The 18536-nt window shown below is 49.2% G+C and overlaps 1 protein-coding gene across 3 annotated transcripts in view; it reads left to right on the top strand.

Annotated features, from left to right (window-relative positions):
• The window catches only part of LOC127226109 (keratin, type II cuticular Hb5), a 103619-nt gene extending 85574 nt beyond the window's left edge, over window positions 1–18045 (top strand). For 2 of the 3 annotated variants that reach the window (XM_051189959.1, XM_051189962.1), the window contains exons 2-9: window positions 13767–13975; window positions 14449–14509; window positions 14645–14740; window positions 15339–15503; window positions 15753–15878; window positions 16254–16474; window positions 17213–17244; window positions 17626–18045. In XM_051189959.1, coding sequence (XP_051045916.1) covers window positions 13767–13975; window positions 14449–14509; window positions 14645–14740; window positions 15339–15503; window positions 15753–15878; window positions 16254–16474; window positions 17213–17244; window positions 17626–17819 — 1104 coding nt within the window. In that variant the 3' untranslated portion in view covers window positions 17820–18045. Of the gene's footprint in view, window positions 1–10777; window positions 11285–13766; window positions 13976–14448; window positions 14510–14644; window positions 14741–15338; window positions 15504–15752; window positions 15879–16253; window positions 16475–17212; window positions 17245–17625 lie in introns of those variants that run through there. The other variant, XM_051189961.1, reaches the window with a different exon arrangement.
• The last annotated feature ends 491 nt before the right edge of the window (window positions 18046–18536 follow it).

Genomic DNA, 18536 nt, shown 5'->3' with positions numbered 1-18536 from the left:
ATTGCCTTCCAGGAGTAGACCTCAACAGGGCATTCTGGTCCTGCAGAATCTGTCCACATACCTCTACTCCCAGCCATTCCCTCAGTTACACCCTACTTCCAACTTGCCAGTTTTCATTCATTCCCTTAATAACCATCTGTTCAGTGACTATTGTGTCTCAGCATAATGCCTGGCAAATAATTGGTAATAAAATTCAGTCCTTGTTCTCAAGGAGCTTCTAATCTAGTCTTCAGTGGAGGGCAGATACATAACTGGGGCTCAGGAGCTTGAATGTTGTGCTAATACCAATACAGATGCCACAGTGTATAGACAGGAGGACCAACACAGACTCGGGCATGCTACCCAGCAGAGATGCAAAGGATGGTGAATGAGCCACCTAAGTGGGACAAAGGGTACCAAGAGAGACCACAGTATGTGCAAAAGCCTAGAGACTATAGATAACATGATAGGTAGGGGGACCTGCCGGGAGCTGGGTAGAATGTTATAAGAGGAAAGATACTATAGCAAGGGGAGGGCAGGAGTCAATGAGCACGGGACACAGCCAGCAAGCTGACACAGCCGTCAGGGCCCAGATCTCAGTCACACTCAGCACAGTCCTAAGGCGAGAACTCACCTAGCTTCTTTACACATCTAAGGCAGGAACATACCTAGCTTCTTTATACATCCTGCCTTCCAAGATCCTAGACAGCAGCCTGAACACTTGCATGTCACCCTGCTCAGACTCAAGATTTACCAATCCCCTGCCCTCTGCTCCAGAGGCCCCTGAATATTCACCTTATCTCTACGTGCTGAGTCACACTCATCCCTCAGAAGCAGCAGCATGGAAGCTGCCCCGTAAGGCCGTGGTATCTGCTTCAACCAGACAAACAACCACCCCATATCAGTGACCAATTTTACTAATGTATTGCCCCAGTTCCAAATTGACTTCTAACTACCTGTTCTTCAAACATTCATCTTGGCCCTTTTCACTTGTATTACCTGACACAACATTAAGCTTTGTCAATGGGCACCTCAACAAGCATTAATGTGGCATTTCCCTTCCCTTTGCTCTCTCAGAGGCTCTTGTTCAGCTTCTCCAACGCTGGGATCCTGCAGCACAGGTGGTGTCCACAGCATTAGGTGCCTGCAAGCACCAGGCAATGTGGCACTTAGGGGCCAGTGGCACCATTCAGCTGTCTATGCCCACATCTCTCCCAGCCCCATACTCACTCCATCAGAAAATCTTGTCAGCTTAGTGCTGGAGTGCTACCACTTGCCTTTGTTGAACTGACACCCTCTTGCCCTGACAAAGCAAGTCAACTCCTAACTGGTCTTTGCTTATTCTGCCCTCCTTAAGTCTATGCTCCTAGAGCAGCCAGAGGGATCCTATGGGAAACAAGCCCACGGGCTGAGGATGTAATTCAGTGGCAAAGTGTGTTCTCTGCACAAGCAAAGCCTGTCATCCAATCCTGATGCAGAGGAAATTTTTTTTTAAAACAATAAAATAAAATACAGCACTCTAGATAAATTCAAAAGAAGCTATTTGAGTATTCTGAAAAGTAAACAAAAACAGGCAGAAGGCAAGGCTTCAAGAAGTGACCAAGTATTTATTCTATCCCTTCCTGCCCCTGCCCCAGGCTTTGAGCTGAGGGTGGAGCAGGAAAGCATCAACTTGGACAGCTGAGATCCCCATGAAAAGCCCATCTTTCCACCCAAAGGAAAAGGAAAGGGACTCTATGAGTTGGAAAATACTGAAGCAAAGCCCACACTCTGTTCTCTCTTGTGGCTTTGCTTGAGGGCCAGGCCCTGCAGGGCTTGGCAGAATTGTAGCAGGGTTGTGGTGAAAACCCTGAGAGATTTGGTGGCTCTGGCATGAGGAACCAGGAAAAGAGGTTCTAGAGAAGGGTTGGTGGGGTCAAATGGGACAACTGGAGAAGGAAATGACCGTGTGTGAGTCCACCAACATTCTAGGCTCGCCTTGAATTTCACTGGCATAGAAAACCCAGAGCAACCTTCCAAGAGCTTGGAGATTTGAAGTTAGACTCATAGCTCCACCCACATTTCTAACAAAGCCCAGAGTGACATGGCATAGAACAGTCACTAAGGAGCCAGCACAGGCTTGGGAAACTGAGAGGGCTTTGTCACCACTGACCCTCCAGGGAGGGCTGGAACATGCAGCCTGAAACTGACTAGGCTGACTCCCCACTGAAAACAAAGCAAACCAAACTTGAACATAAGGATTGAATCAGGACCCTGAATCAACAAATCACTAACTTCAGTGCGTGAGTGTGTGTGTGTGTGTTTGTGTGTGTGTGTGTGTGTGTGTGTGTGTAAACTAAAGTTATTTTGTTGTTCAAGGAGTCAAGGAAACATGAGCAATTCTCATAGGGAGGAGAGTCAACAGACACCCATTACCAATGATACAGCTGTGGGCATTATCACATAGATACTACAAACTGCCATCATCACCATGCTCTGGAAGGTAAGGAGAAACACATTTGAAATGACTAAGAGGATAAGTTGGGTCTTGTAGTTCAGGCCTGTAATCTTAGCACTCAGAAGGTTGAGGCAGGGAAATTGCAAATTCAATGCAAGTCCTCCCTGGGTTATAGAATGAGTTCAGGGGCAGCCTGGGCAAATTAGCAAGAACACCCCCACCTCACAGTAGAAAGCTTAGAAGGGGCTGGGATGTAGAGTGTTAACCCAGTAGGCTCATGCCTTTGCTAAGTTCAATCCTCAATATAGTAAGAAACAGGAGGTGGTGGGGAGAAGAGAGGAGGATGGAAGATGGAGATAGAAAAGGAGACAGAGGCAGTGAGTTCTCAGCAGCAGAGGACGAGTAATAAGAGACAAAACCAAGTAGACATTTGAGAACTAAAAAGTAGAATATTTTGGAAAGTAAAAACAATGATGAACTTCACAGCAAAAAGAGGAGATGGAGGAAAAAGCCAGTACTTTGGAAACAGAATAATAGTCATTATCTACCAGAGAGAACAAAGAAAAGGGGGCTGGAAAATGCTAAGCTGAAAAAAGTGGCAGGTTGCACATGGGGGCAATAATGGCACATAGGGATAATAATGTAAATTACCGTAGATTCTCATCAGAAGCACAGAAGACAATGCAGCATGCATCAAAAATGCACATCAGTTGTTTATTTGTTGGGTTGTGTTTCTATGTGTAAGGTGCTGAGCTGGAGCCCAGAGCCTTCTGTGTGTGAGGCAAGCCCTCCACCATGGAGCTGCACCCAGACCCTGCAAATATAAGATCCCATAGCCAACAAACACATCCTTCCAGAACAAAGGCAGGAAGAAAAAAGACAGGCACACTCCATGAGAACTGATCTGCTCTGATACAGAGGCTTGAGCTCTTCAAAGTGAAGGGACTAAATGTCAGGGAACCCTGCAATGCAGGAATGAAGAAAGGGTTACAGGAAGTACCTGACTAGACATAAGTGTCTGTCTTGCTTCCCTTATAGTCTTCAAAGTATGCAAACTATTGAAAACAAAATGGCAGCCTCCTCAGATGAGGTGGCCATGTACCCAGAAGTGCTATCCATGACAACTTGTAAGAGAAAGGAGATGGAATGGAAATGTTAAAACTCTGGCTGTGTCCAGAATTGCTGGTGCAAGCTGCAATCCTAGTGTTTAGGAGGCTGAGGAAGTATGTCTGAGGCTAATCCAAGCTATATAAGCATTTCCAGACCAACCTAGGTTAACGAGAGTCTCTCTCTCTCTCTCTCTCTCTCTCTCTGTGTGTGTGTGTGTGTGTGTGTGTGTGTGTGTGTGTGTGTGTGTGTTCTAGCTCTAAGTTTACTGGGAAATATTTTATTATATAATCACAGCTCTAGATCAATTTAGATAAAGTTTTTAATTTTTATTTATTATAATGGTGTGTGTGCATGGTGGGTGAGCCTTGTGGAATCTGTCCTCTCACTGTACTTTTACATGGGTTCAGGTTCTGCCAATCAAACTCAGGTCACTAGGCCTGTACAACAAACCTCTGAGCCATCTCACTATCCCCTAAAGGGGCATTTTTAAGTATTCAAGGAATAGTTAATAGAATATTAATAGAAGCTAACATCAGAAAGACCAAAAAGAAACAAATAATGAAGTCGTAGACTTAAACAGACTCACATTAATAATTGGTTATAATGCAGTGCAGGGGCATAGGCTCCCATCTTGTGTTTCCAGTTGACAGAGAGGCAAATCCAAGGTCCAAGAGGTTAAACTTTCACACAGGAAAATATACTTGCCTATCCCTGGACCTTAATGAGCCGCTAGTCTCATGGGTACCTCAGTGGCGATCACACTCATGCACGGTGTACCTGAAACACTTAGTTAGCCTGCAGTCTGGCACACAGTAGGTGCTGCACAAGAAACCCTTGAGTTGTTTTAATGGCGAATATATTTGCATTATTAGCAAGGGACATCTAGGGACAGCAACCCCACCACTGTGATCCTATCCCAAGGTGGACACCAGGTAGGCACACAAATCTGTGGGCAGAGTATAGCTCCCAAGGGGTTAGCAGCCTGGGCAACTCTTCTAGACACCTCCTAGGCCTTCCCTGCTCATCCCAAAGCTTCTGGCAGGCCAACTGATGGTGTTTGCTGCCCTCTGCTGGCCACCTGCTTCAGAGAGCTTGCTAGAGAGTCCAAGATATCTAGATGGCTGGAAACTTCAGCATTTTTCAAAATTCTTTTTCTCCACCAAAATTGTATTTAGGACCCAAACCTTATATTAATCAGTAAAACTTTACATAAGAATCCTATCTCACATTCACCAACCTCATATGGCCATATTTACAAAGTCCTGTGTCCTTGGCAGTCATTGTTCCCATGGGTGCTCATGGGCACCTTGGGGCAAGAAAGAGCCATGAGTGGGAGCTTCTAAGTCCTACAATTTTCAAAACTGGAGTGATCCTCCAGGCTTGAGTGTCTAGGATTGCACACAGGTAGCATTTCCTTTCCACCTTCAAATATTTGAAAGAACTAGTCATTTGCACATGTATGTAGTTGGCCAACATATAAGCACCTACTAAATTCTCAGAGTGTTTGCAAATGACAGGCAAAATGCCTGTACCAACTGCACTTCTTTTGGGGTGAGGAAAGAAACACAATGGTGGATACCTAGAATGCATGGATTATACAGTGCATTAGAAAGGTTTTAAGTGCTAACATATTTTTTAAAGTAGCTAAGGGTTGGGCAGATGGCTCTGTGAGTAAAGTGCTTACCATATAGACATATGAACCTAAATTTGGATCTTCAGCACCCATGTAAAAACCAGGGTGTGGTCACAAGTATCTTTAATCCCAATGCAGTGGGGTAGAGACAGGTAAATCTTCGGAGCTCACTGGTCTGGCTAAAACAGAGAGCTTGGGGTTGAGTGAAGCGGTCCTGTCTTAGAAAATAAGATAGAGAACAGTTGAGGAAGGCAACTAAAGTTGACCTCTACCCTTCACAAGCTCACACATGGGCATGAGCTACCCCCCCCCCACACACACACACAAGACAGAGAGAGGAGAGCATGAGAGAGAGACAGAGACAGAGACAGAGAGAGAGAGAGAGAGAGAGAGAGAGAGAGAGAGATCAGGGCAAGGTAAGATAGATGGAGGCAGCCATGGGATAGAATGGCAGGTTACTATTTTTGAAAGAAGAATCAGAGAGGGTTGTGTGCACAAAAACCCCACAGGAATCAATAGGAGAAACTTTTCGGATAAGAAGAGGACACTAAGCAGAAAGGACAGCTTGAGGAAGCCCTAGACACTAGAGCAGGTAAGTGAGATGATCCAAGGTAAGCTAAGACCAGTAGGTCTCTGGGGATTGGGGGTCCAGGGGCAGCAGCAGGGAGACCAGCGACACAGCTTGTCTGTTCTCTAGCTAAATACAAGAGTAAATACACAACTGTTTTCTGGGCCAGTGGTTCAGCCAAATACAGCAGAGAAAGTAGTATGCTCTGAATGTTATAGGCGTTTCCTTGTCCTGTTTCCTATACACTACAGTGTGACAATTTATATAGCATTTACATTGTATCAGATACTAAGGTTAGCCCAAAAATGACTTAAAATGTTCAAATGATTGTGTTGTCTCTAATCAAATTCTATACCATCTTGTAGAAGGGACTTGAAGTCTTTGGATTTTGTCATCCTTGGGGTCCCTGAACCAGTCTCCCATGAATAACCAGGAATGATTTCATGGTATTATATAACTGTCTTCCTCCTAAGATGTAGGATGTGTTTCTGCTGCTAAAAAGAAAGTAAAGGTTTCAGACCACTAATGTGGCCCAGTTCTGAGACTAGAGGATCTGCTGTGGGAGTGTCGTCTTCTCTGACCAGAGCAGCTGCAGGACCAGGAAGGCCACTGTTGGGAGGACTTGAGGACAGAGCTTGGGAGTGGGGGGGGCAGCATGGGAGGACAGCTTGAGAGAGAATGGGGTCTCTTGAGGTTTCTGGAGAGAAAACCATAAGGAAAGAGTGGGAACAGGACAGAGAGGCTTAGCCAGAAGATGCAGGGCTAGCCTGTGATATCCCAGGAGGGATGTTTGCTCTCCCAGCCTCTCCCTATTTCCATGGCTCCTAGCTCCCCTGTGCTAGGTCTCTGAGACCTTCCCAGATCTGTAAACACTGAAGAAAGAGTCAGAGAGGGCCAAGAATTCCCTTAAACAGCTGCCCCAGCCATGAGCATTTGATGTCACAGTAAAAGTATGGCCAGCAAAAAGAAATTTAAAGCCATTTCTGGGGTGAGCCAGATGTCCCAAGAGCCCCTATACCACACTTAGGATGACAAGACAGCCAGGAACGCACACCTAGGGAACTGGTAGGGTCAGCAGGTGCCTCCAGGGCCAAGCAGAGTAGGACCAGTGAAGTTTCAGTGCTCTGCTCCCTTCTGATAAATACTAGAAGGCTTCCTGCAAGCAGAGGATTCCAAGCCAAGAGGAAAAGGTCAAAGGAAAGGGAGGCAGCGGCAGCGAGGCCCAGTGTGGCAAAGATCTGACTGACCCAGCCTTGGCACACAGAAGGTGAAGAGGGCCAAGCAGGGCGAGGAGGTGTGAGTGACTGGGCCTCCAAAGAGTACAGCCGTGTGCTCTGCAGACCACAGGTGACTCAGAGAGCATCTCAGAAGCTAGGGACTCCAGGGTAGCCAGGGGCCTTTTTCATTCAGTTAGCTTTTGAAGGCTTCCTAGAAATAGCCACTGAGAAGCATTTCAAATTAAGAGATAGTTGTGGACTCTTGAGTGGAAGTTCTAACGCTGGGTGGGGTCTTAAAAGACGTAAGACCAGGAGGTAACTGGACCAAAAGGCATGATGAGTGGCAGCAGTGGGTATAAAGGCTACAGAAGGGCATGGTTTGAGTGACCTAGGACACCCACAGAGGCATTTTGTGAGGTGCAGAGGAAGAGAAATCACTACTTCTCTCCCAGTGAGTCTTTCACAACAACTTCCTGGAAGAGGCATTTGTTCTGGAACATTCCAGGCAAAGATGCAACTGCATAGAAGGCTCAGAAGTAGAAACAAGGGTGCAGTATAGTGGCAACAGCACAGGGGTGGGTAGCAACTGAGGGGTGAGCAATGAGAAGACTTGCCCCACCTGTCCTCAAAGCTCCTGGCCTGGGGCAGATCCTGGCCAGGGACCTGGGTGTCCCCAGCAGGGGTGTTGGGATGATAGGTAGAGACAGACCAGTGTGTGGCTATGAATTCCCTCTCCTTCCCACACAACAGATATCTGGGTCTCTCCAGGACAGCTGACCCAGGCTGGCCTGGCCTGTCAGTTTTTCACTTGCTCTGTGCTACCTCTGGCCCCTGAGGATTTGGCCTCCCTCTTCTATCCAGGCAATCCAACCAGAGCTTTGTGGGGGCAGCTCCCCTGGGCAGCATGCCAGTGGGGCTCAGTGCTGCAATGGGGAGGGAGGGGAGCAAACTTCACTCTGAGGCAGACAGAGACAGCTGTCCTTTTCCTGTACCTCAAGACCTCAAGTCTTGCATACCTGCCCAACTTGCACCCACGTTCTGTCTCTGCCCGTCCAGCCCCAGGAGCTCTGCTCAGAAACAGTGGACAACCAGGCTTTCCCCAGCCTTGGTGCCTGGCCAATGCTAGGTATGGTGGGGAACATGCATACAAATTTGCATGTGTTGGTGAGATGTGTGTCCCTCAGGCAGGCAGCCTCAAGGACAGCAGGAGGTGAACCTGATTCAAGTGGCAGAGAACAGGAGGCATCCCAGCCTTAAAGTGGTCTTTCAAGCATCCTCCTGCCAGTTCTCAGCTGCCTCATGGGAATCTCTTTGCCTTCAACATAAGCTCCGGGTCTACAGAAAAGATAGCCAGTGAGGTCACTGTCCAAGCCCTGGAATACACCCTGGACCCCCGAGAGCAGGACCCCACACAAAGCTAGAAGCTGGGAGTCACCCCCTGTTCTCCCCCAAACAGCCTCATCCTCCACCCCGAGGCTCCACCCCAAGTTTTTATAAGAGTGAAATCAGGCCGAGGAATCATTACACGCAGCCTTGAAAGGGTAAAGAAGTTACGAAGGTGCAGAGGAGGGGAAAGCTAAGGGTGGGGCCGAAACAATCCCACACAGCTCTGGAGGGGGGTGGGGAGCTATGTTCCCAACAGGAGGCCCCAACACAGCTGGGGGAGGAGTGGGGATGTTCCCAGGGAGGCAGCCACTCTTCCCTTCCCACAGACCTTTATGATGCCCCAAGCAGTCTCATGTGTTTGCCACTTGCCTCCACCAACAAGGATTAGAATAGAAACAAATTCTAGAAGGAAACGGAGACTTTAGAGAGGTGAACTCCCAAAGACACAACTAGAAAGGGTCCAAGTTGACCTAGGTCTTGCAGTTTTGATTCAGCTATCCCAGTTGCTAATCTCTCTTGCTTTCCCTGGAGGGACCAGTGTTGGAATGTCTTTTAGGATCAGCTGGTGAGCACCTGGGTTTCCCCTCCACCAGCTGGTGGACATCTGGGCTTCTCCCACCTGCTGGTGAGCACCTGGGCTTCTCCACCAGCTGGTGAACACCTGGGCTTCTCCCACCATCTTGTGAGCACCTGGGCTTCCCCCACCATCTTGTGAGCACCTGGGCTTCCCCTTCACCAGCTTTTGGACATCTGGGCTTCCCCCACTTGCTGGTGAGCACCTAGGCTTCCCCCACTTGCTGGTGAGCACCTAGGCTTCCCCCACCACCTGGTGAGCACCTGGGCTTCCCCCACCATCTGGTGAACACCTGGGCTTCCCTCACCTGCTGGTGAGCACCTAGGCTTCCCCCACCTGCTGGTGAGTACCTGGGCTTCCCCCACCATCTGGTGAACACCTGGGCTTCCCCCACCTGCTGGTGAGCACCTAGGCTTCCCCCACCAGCTGGTGAACATCTAGGCTTCCCCCACCTGCTGGTGAGCACCTGGGCTTCCCCCACCTGCTGGTGAACACCTGGGCTTCCCCCACCTGCTGGTGAACACCTGGGCTTCCCCTCCACCAGCTTTTGGACACCTGGGCTCCCCCACCATCTGGTGAACACCTGGGCTTCCTCCACCAGCTGCCCAGAGTCTGTCTACCTTCCCTGATGAGTCAGGATAAGCCACAGAAAATATATCCAACCATCCGTTTAACACCAAGTGAAGACATGAGGTCAGCGGGCCATGGACATGAGGGCAGAGAGCAAAGGGTGTTTAAGTGGGAATATTTGGTACTAACAAAAGAATCAGTCTCCAGGCAAGCTCACCAGCAATCCTTCCTTTAGGTCCTAATTCCTAGGGTGTCTGCAGAGCCTCCCTGGGGGCAGAGACCACATCCTTGGTGTTTGTGCTCCATAAACATTAGAGGAATAGCATCATTATCCTAATAAGTGGCCCAGGGACACACAGGTAACAGTGATATTAGAAGGCCATGGTTCCCAGAGGCCCCCAGGAGACAGAAATCCAGGGTCCTCTGGCAAGAGTAAGCCACCACTCCACTCCCATCTTTGTAAAGTCAGTGTAAGCTCTAATCAGACCTCAAGAGTGGACAATGCTGGGACAGTGCATGAACAGGCTTACTGCTCTGGCCAGTGGTCTTGGAGGGGACAGACATTCACAAGAGCATGTTTCTTCTTAAGGAGCAAATAGAAAGGGCTCAGAGCAAGCTGATGCACAAACACAGGTTCCCTCAAGGTTGGCTACACCTTCCTGTTCTGGCCACATGGAAGAAAGTGGCTGAGAAGGAGTCTCCCCGGTACCCACAAGTGCTCATTATGTGGCCACTGAAACTTCAGTGGTTTGCACTTTTGCTGGGTGAGAAGGACAGGCTCTGGACCATAATTCTCTGGGCTGGAATCCAGACAGTTCCAAGGGACTGTCTCCTTCAGCCCCCTGTCCCTGAAAACACAATCAAAATGACTCCTTCAGGCAAGCTGTCTGGGCATGTGAAGCTTCCTCAGGGAACAGAGTGGGGTCTTCCTGTGTCCCAGCCAACCTGGGACTCTGGTGATGCTACACCCTCCACTGGTACCCCAAACCTAGCCACCCCCAGATTGTTGTGGAGTTCAAATCTGTCCCTGGGTGTGGGTTGAGGCCATCTCAGAGAGACTGTGTGAAAATTAATTACTTAATGTATGTAAAGAGCTTTGAAGATGAAAAGTGCAGTGTGTTGTCCCTAATAACATCTTCAACTCTTTACAGAGCCTGAGTTGCCTCTGAGCTCACCTTTAAGATGAGTCCTTGGGGAGTTGCTGGCAACCTCCCCAAGCCCATAAACAACATAAAATGGCTTTTCACTGCTTTTACACAGCCAACCCCAGCTCTCCCCACCAATAAAAGGACTGCCGAGGATCAGAGAGACCCAAAGGATTCCAAGTCTCACACTCTGCAGCCTACACCAAACTCCACAGCCACTTAGACGCCAGCATCCAGCTCACACCATGTCCTGTCGCTCCTACAGGATCAGCCCAGGATGTGGAGTTACCAGAAACTTCAGCTCTTGCTCAGCTGTGGCCCCCAAAACTGGCAACCGCTGCTGTGTCAGTGCTGCTCCCTTCCGAGGTGTGTCCTGCTACAGGGGATTGACCGGCTTCAGCAGCCGAAGCCTCTGTAACCCCAGCCCTTGTGGGCCCCGCATGGCTGTTGGAGGCTTCCGCTCCAGCTCCTGTGGACGCAGCTTCGGATACCGCTCTGGAGGAGTCTGTGGGCCCAGTCCCCCCTGCATCACCACTGTCTCTGTCAATGAGAGCCTGCTCACACCCCTCAACCTGGAGATCGACCCCAATGCTCAGTGTGTGAAGCATGAGGAGAAGGAACAGATCAAGTGCCTCAACAGCAAGTTCGCAGCCTTCATCGACAAGGTGGGTGTGGCTTGTGATGGCCCAGAGCAGAACCCAGCCCTGACTTCTCTTCAGAAGGTCCCAGTCTTTTGGGAAGACAAATTGGCTGCCAGGTTAGGGACAGGAAGCCCACATAAGTGGATGGACCCATTGCCTTCATTTGGTACTTGGAAAGTTCATTATGTAGTCTAAAATCTAGTCTATGGTTTAGTGTGTATGTGTGTGTGTGCATGCATGCATGTGCATTTGCATGTATGTGTGCATGTATATATATCTGAGGACAATATGAAAAGGCAGAGTGTCCCTCCAAGCCTAGTTGAAGGCTGAGGATAAGAAGAGTAAAAACAAAGAACAAACAGAAGCCACGGTTGGTTTGTGCCTAGGCAGCATGGGCTGTGGAGGGGAACTGCTTAGGTCACACTGTCTCCTCAAGGGCTGGCTGTGACACTCCAGGCAAGATACAACCTTGAATAGCAGGACCTGCTTCATGGGTTTGTGTGAGGATGCAAGAACTCAATTTTGGAAACTACAGGCCAGTGGCAAGCGTTCAATAAATGTCAATGGTTACTTTCTCTTCCGAAGGCAATCTTGGAAGAGGTGGACAGCTAACTCCAAGCAGGGGTGAAAGAGAGTTGGGGAGAAGGCCTGCCTGAAAGGATACCCATCAATTCTGGCAAAGTTTCAAAGATGGGCAGCTGCCTCCCAAGGGGCTATGAGGAGGGAGTCTAAAATTCCCGATACTTTTTTTAGTGGTCTTAATGAATCCTCAAAATCACCCCATGGGTAGATCTTCATGACCATATTGCAATAACAAATGGAGCTGAGGGAGCTTGAGGCTGCTCAGACTGTGGGCCAGTGAAGGCAATGGATGGGGACTTGAGGCATCACTCCATCAATGAGTGTGAGCTGTCTTTTCATCCTCAGGAGTCTGCTTCCCCAACCATAATGTGGAGGGAATGGCATCTGCACCCATACACAGAGAAGCATGATAAACTTCACAGACAAAGACACAGACATAAACACAGATATATAGAAATAAGCAAAAACACAGATAAAGACGCAGATGCAAGAACTTAGAGATAGAGAGACAAAGACATAAAAACAGAAATAAACAGAAATATTGACATAGAAAAGGCAGAAACAGACATAGATATGGACATAGAAAAAGAAAAAGGCCTTAAACACAGACATAAACAGTCATAGGAGTGATGTGGGGGGGGAGATGTGTGTGATGTGGTACATGTGGTGGTGCACATGGTGGGGTATGGATGTGGTGTGGTATGGTATGATGTGTGTGTACATATATGTGGTATGTATGTGGTGTGTGTAGTTGTGTGCTGTAGTTTGATGTTATGTAGTGTGTGTGTGTCATGGTGAGTGTATGTAGTGTGTAAAATATGTATATGTAGTATTGTATGGTGTGGTTTAATGTGTGTGTGGTGTGATATGATGTAGTATGTGTGGTGTGTATATGCAATGTGTGATATATGTATATGTGGTACTGTATTGTATGGTCTTGTGTGATCTGTGTGTGTGTATAGTGTATGTATGTGGTGTGGTATGGTGTAGTGTGTGATGTGTGTATATAGTGTGTATATGTGTGTATGTATGTGTGATGTAGTATGTGGTGTGTGGGTCTGTGCATGTGTGGTATGTGTATACATGTGCAGTATGGGAGTGTGCACATGTGTGTGTGGGTGTCCTAGCATAGGCCTGTGTACCAGAGTGAATACCAGAGATGTGCTTGTTGAAAAAGAATGACTAAAGGACCACTGGTAATTAAAGTGGCTTTATTGACTTGCTACCCTTGCTAATGTCAGGACTGTTCTGAATAATTTACATGTATGAACTGGCTTGGTCTTCACAGTTGTAGCACTGCTGTCATGGAGTTAGAGGCACTGAGAGGCTCAGTAGCTTGCCTGCCTATAGTCCCAGAGCTGGAGCTGAAGCTGGACCTAGCTTTGAGCCAGGTGCAGAGCTGTTCAGCCAGCATGAAAGGGCAAAGAGCTCTAGCAAAGCACACCGTACACACATGACACACACACACATACACACACACACACACCAGTCACACATACCACAATACAAATGCCACACACAAACATACACACCACACACATATTCAACACAACACATACACAAACATATATATATACCAATTACACATACCACACACATAATGCACCACACATACACACATACTGCACCACACATACACAATACAACAAACATACATGCAATATACACATATGCATACCACTCACACACTACATATACCACACACAAACATACCACATGCATCACTTGCACATGTATACCACACAAACCACACACACACACATATACATTACACACATCACATATACACACTACATGTCACACACATACCACATATATACAGGTCCACATGCACACACACAACACACACATACACACACCACATGCACACACACAAACACACTTCCTAGATCCCCACTAAGTCTCTTTCTCCCCTGAATGGCAGGTGCGCTTCCTGGAGCAGCAGAACAAGCTGCTGGAGACCAAGTGGCAGTTCTACCAGAACCAGCGCTGCTGCGAGAGCAACCTGGAGCCTCTCTTTGGAGGCTACATTGAGGCTCTGAGACGGGAGGCTGAGTGTGTGGAGGCTGACAGCGGGCGGCTGGCTGCTGAGCTCAACCATGTGCAGGAGGCCATGGAGGGCTACAAGAAGAAGTGAGTGTGCTTGCCCACAGGATCTCAGAGGGAAACCTCTGCTGTGGCTTCTCAGGGTGCCGTAGGATTTCCAGGGCCATGGAGGGTATGTGCAGCAGAACCTAGTCCTGTGAGTGAGAGCTGGCTCCCAGGAAGTAAGAGTCCCAGTGCTGTCTTCCCCATTTCTTGCCTGCCTTCCTGCTCTGGGTACTGGGCTGAGGGCTCTCCTTGCCAGCATGGTGCTCTTGGAATTAGACTTGGGGTGGAGTGTGCTATCAGGAACCCACCTCCGAGGCAAAGGGATAGGGAAATGCAGCCATGCTGAGACAAGATCTAGCCAAGAACAATACACAAACAGATGCCACAAAGACACAATCATACCACGAAAGGTTTAATCCCCTTCAGGACTCCTGGAAGAACTTGGCTAGGAGCTGAGGCAGGATTCAAATTCATCAAGGTGTGGACTCTGAGTTCTGCCCTGTCTCCACATCTAGGTATGAGGAGGAGGTGGCTCTGAGGGCTACAGCAGAGAATGAGTTTGTGGTTCTAAAGAAGGTAAGGGTCTGCTTGCTGGGCAGGGAGGGACAGGAGCCACCCTTGTGGCCTGAAGGCAGTCACCATGTTTGTTGGCTGGACCACCTTCCCTTGGACCCTTCCAAGTGTGCTTCCCTCCTCTCTGTCCCCTCTCAGGATGTGGACTGTGCCTACTTACGGAAATCAGACCTGGAGGCCAATGTGGAGGCCTTGGTGGAGGAGTCAAGCTTCCTGAAGCGCCTCTACGAAGAGGTAGAGACACTCACTCATGTGCTGGTGAAAAGAGACACAGAGGTGGGGTGGGAGTTTAGGGTCCTAGGTCTGCAGGTGCTCAGTAACATGCCAAACGGATGAAACTATCACCCCACACATGTGAAAAGGTCCCACTACATAGGTGTAGAGTGCTGGGTATACATATCTGCAGTGCATCCATGTTCACATGTATCAGAATAATTGTGCAGATATGTATTTGGCTTCTTTGCCAATGGGCATCTCTGTATGTTAGAGTGTGTTTGCATACTAGATGGTAGACAGATATGAAGGTATGTAGGAATACCATGTATAGAGGTTCACTATGGACCAGTTACTATTTGGCATCCAAACCCAGCCACTTTGCCTAAGACTTCCAGTCAGGCCTTTCCTGAACTTCCTCCATTTTCAGAAGCTGACCTCGGGGGCTTCTAGCCTTGCAGTTTTATATTGTGCCTGTGTGTGAATGAAAGGTGGTAGGGACAGGAATCACTAACCTTCCTCGTCAGAGCTGCACTGGTGAATAAACACTGTCCCCAGAAATGGGACATCAGGCCCAAAATAGGCACCAAGCATAATGCTCTTTCTGTTGACTCTGCAGGAGATCCGTGTTCTGCAAGCCCACATCTCAGACACCTCTGTCATCGTCAAGATGGACAACAGCCGGGACCTGAACATGGACTGTGTCGTGGCTGAGATCAAGGCTCAGTATGATGATGTTGCCAGCCGTAGCCGGGCAGAGGCCGAGTCCTGGTACCGCACCAAGGTGAGTGGCTCCTAGACGTGGTTGTGGGAACAATGTAAGGTGTCTATTAGAAAAGGCTTATTTTCCCCTTAGAACTGCTAAGAGAAAAGCTGAATGGTCTCTGCTTGGGGTAGCCAGCCAGGGCTGCTGTGTGTAAATATTGCACATGCTGAGCACTGTACATGCTGCAAACACTTGGGTATCATGTTAAGGGGGTAGTTGTCCTACTTTCCTTCTTAAGCATCTGTCCCCTGAACTCTCAACTTCCAGTGTGAGGAGATGAAGGCCACAGTGATCCGGCATGGGGAGACCCTGCGCCGCACCAGAGAGGAGATCAATGAGCTGAATCGCATCATCCAGAGGCTGACAGCTGAGATTGAGAACGCCAAGTGCCAGGTGGGTTATGGGGCAGACTCATGCATCACGAGGTGCATTGCCCACGAGAATAAAAGGCCTGTCTCTAATAAAGATGGAGAGAAAGCAGCAACCCAGAGAGAAGGCAGGATTCCTGTTTATCATACAGCGGTCATACTGGGGGTGAGAAGGACCACTGATAGCGGGGACCAATAATATTTTTCTCAGCCATTGCCAACCGGGAAGGAGATCTGCTGAAAAACCATCACCTCCTTGAGTTGCCAGCCCTATTAACTACCTGCCATGAACCTTCCTAGGGCTCCCTCTTCCCTTGCTCTAAACACTAGAAGGGGCAAGACTATGCCCCCACCCCACCCCCATTTTGTTCTAACAAGATGCCCCCTCTCCACCCCATAGCGTACTAAGCTGGAGGCCGCTGTGGCCGAGGCAGAGCAGCAGGGAGAAGCTGCCCTCACTGATGCCCGCTGCAAGCTGGCTGAGCTGGAGGCTGCCCTACAGAAGGCCAAGCAGGACATGGCCTGCCTGCTCAAGGAGTACCAGGAGGTGATGAACTCCAAGCTGGGGCTGGACATCGAGATCGCCACCTACAGGCGCCTGCTGGAGGGCGAGGAGCACAGGTGAGCTGAGAAAAACCATGTGGGAATTCATTTGAGGGCCGAACTGTCTTGAACAAACTAGCTGGCTAGGGCCTGTCAGTCCTTGCATGGAAGAGGCAGAGGCTCTGGTCCTCCTGGTGAATGGTCTGGGGCACAAGTGTGACACACAGATCTGACCACCCTACTCCAGGCCAGGCTTCAGCAATAATGGTTACGTAGCACCACAGTATGCTCTATGTCAAGTGCCCATTTATGATCCTCATCCTGGTAGGTAGGTACCATTTTCCCTATCCAAAAACAGAAGAGGGTTGGCTCAGTGTTCAGCATGACCACCAAGTTACTAAGCTGCAGAGCTGGGACCCAATACTGGGTTCTGGGCTTCTAAAGCCCATTCATAGCTTCCCTTGAGGCCGGGGTCATGTAGAATAAGGACGATGTACCCTGTACACACGAAGCTCTGCCTCATCCTTACTGTGAGCTCTACTGGCGATCAGCAAGCTCAGGCACCCTGTAGGCAGGCAGTGTGTGGAAGTCACAATTCCACTCACTACTGCTCTAAACTGGGAGGGCTGGTCTTCATGGATGGGGGACTCTTTAAAGAAAGAAAATGAACATTCCATGAAGATTTGGGGAGGTCTTCCTGCCTCTCAAGAGATAGATCCAACCCAGAACAAAAGCTGACCTTGTCTGTCCCCAAGCAACTGTCTCAAGGAATACAACTCACTGCTTGGAACTAATGGCACTTTCTTTTCTCCTTAGGCTGTGCGAGGGTGTGGGCTCTGTGAATGTCTGTAAGTATCTGCTGGAAATGCCCTTAGAAAAGTGGTTTGGGGGATGGGCAAAGCTGCACCATGGGCCTACACCACTGACCCTCCAATGTTTCCCAACTTCCATAGTCTTTATTCTTCCTTCTTCCATAGGTTCCTTCCTAAGGACTACTGGAGGGGTGGGGTGTAAAAAAGTTGAGCGCCCCTTACTGGTGGGCACTAGAAACTGCAGTCCAGGGAAATGGGTTCAGGAACCTTCACATCTCTCCAGATGTGCTATGAGGCTGAAACCTGTCATGTTAACCATGGATCCCTTGAGGAGGAGGCAGGCCCTGCATGTGAAGCCCCCAGGGAACTGTGGTGGGTTGGTGACACCCTTATCCCTCCCTGTTCCTCTTCCCACAGGTGTCAGCAGCTCTCGAGGTGGAGTCACATGTGGGGGCCTCACATATGGCACAACCCCAGGGCGCCAGATTGCCTCTGGCCCCTCTGCCACCGGGGGCAGCATCGCAGTGATGGCCCCTGACTCCTGCTCTCCTTGCCAGCCACGATCCTCCAGCTTCAGCTGTGGGAGCAGCCGCTCAGTACGCTTTGCTTAGCGCCAGGACCTTCAACTGAATAACCTGTCTGCCCATGAATGGAGTGATGTGTGAATGGAAAATGTGTGCTTGCTTCTGGAATATTCCAGATGGTCCTGTAGGAGGAAAGAGCTCAGGGCCACTCTCCTCCACCTTCTCCTTTTAGGGAGTTGTTTCTCAGTTCTCCTCTGGCTTCACTTTAGAAGGTTATTCCCAACCCTTCCCTTAATTCCATCCTGTCTTCAAACACTTATAATTCATTTGTTTCATTCACCAAGCCCTCGGGGACTCCCCTGGTCACACCGGGTGGCTGGACAATAAAGCTTGGTCAAAGCACAATCCCAACCACCAGCCATTCCCCCCTAAAACCAAGAACCAGAGGGAACTTTCCCCAAGCAGCCCCCACTTCTGGCTCCCGGTACATGGCCTCAGAGGCAGCAAGCACCTACCCGTCCTTGGTTGTGTCTGCTCACCCCCCTGACTGACTGCCTTCCCGGGGCAACATGCTCTAGCCACACTCCTTAGGTTGCCTCCCAGAAAACAGTCTGCTCTCTGGGGAGTCCTGCTACCTACAGCCCCTGGCTGGGGAGCTTTGAGCAGGTCTTGCTATTCAGGACATCTTTACACAATTCAAAGACTCCATACTTGCTCCTGGCCTCCCTTGCCTGTGCAGAAGGGAACTGCCCACTGGAGAGCTGATGGGACAGGGACTATGAGGCCACTTTCCGGTTCTGTCTG

This window comes from Phodopus roborovskii, unplaced genomic scaffold (genome assembly GCF_943737965.1).
Source record: "Phodopus roborovskii unplaced genomic scaffold, PHOROB, whole genome shotgun sequence".
Lineage (NCBI taxonomy): Eukaryota > Metazoa > Chordata > Mammalia > Rodentia > Cricetidae > Phodopus > Phodopus roborovskii.
The sequence above is the reverse complement of the archived record's forward strand: the minus strand, read 5'-3'. Positions and strand labels throughout refer to the sequence as shown.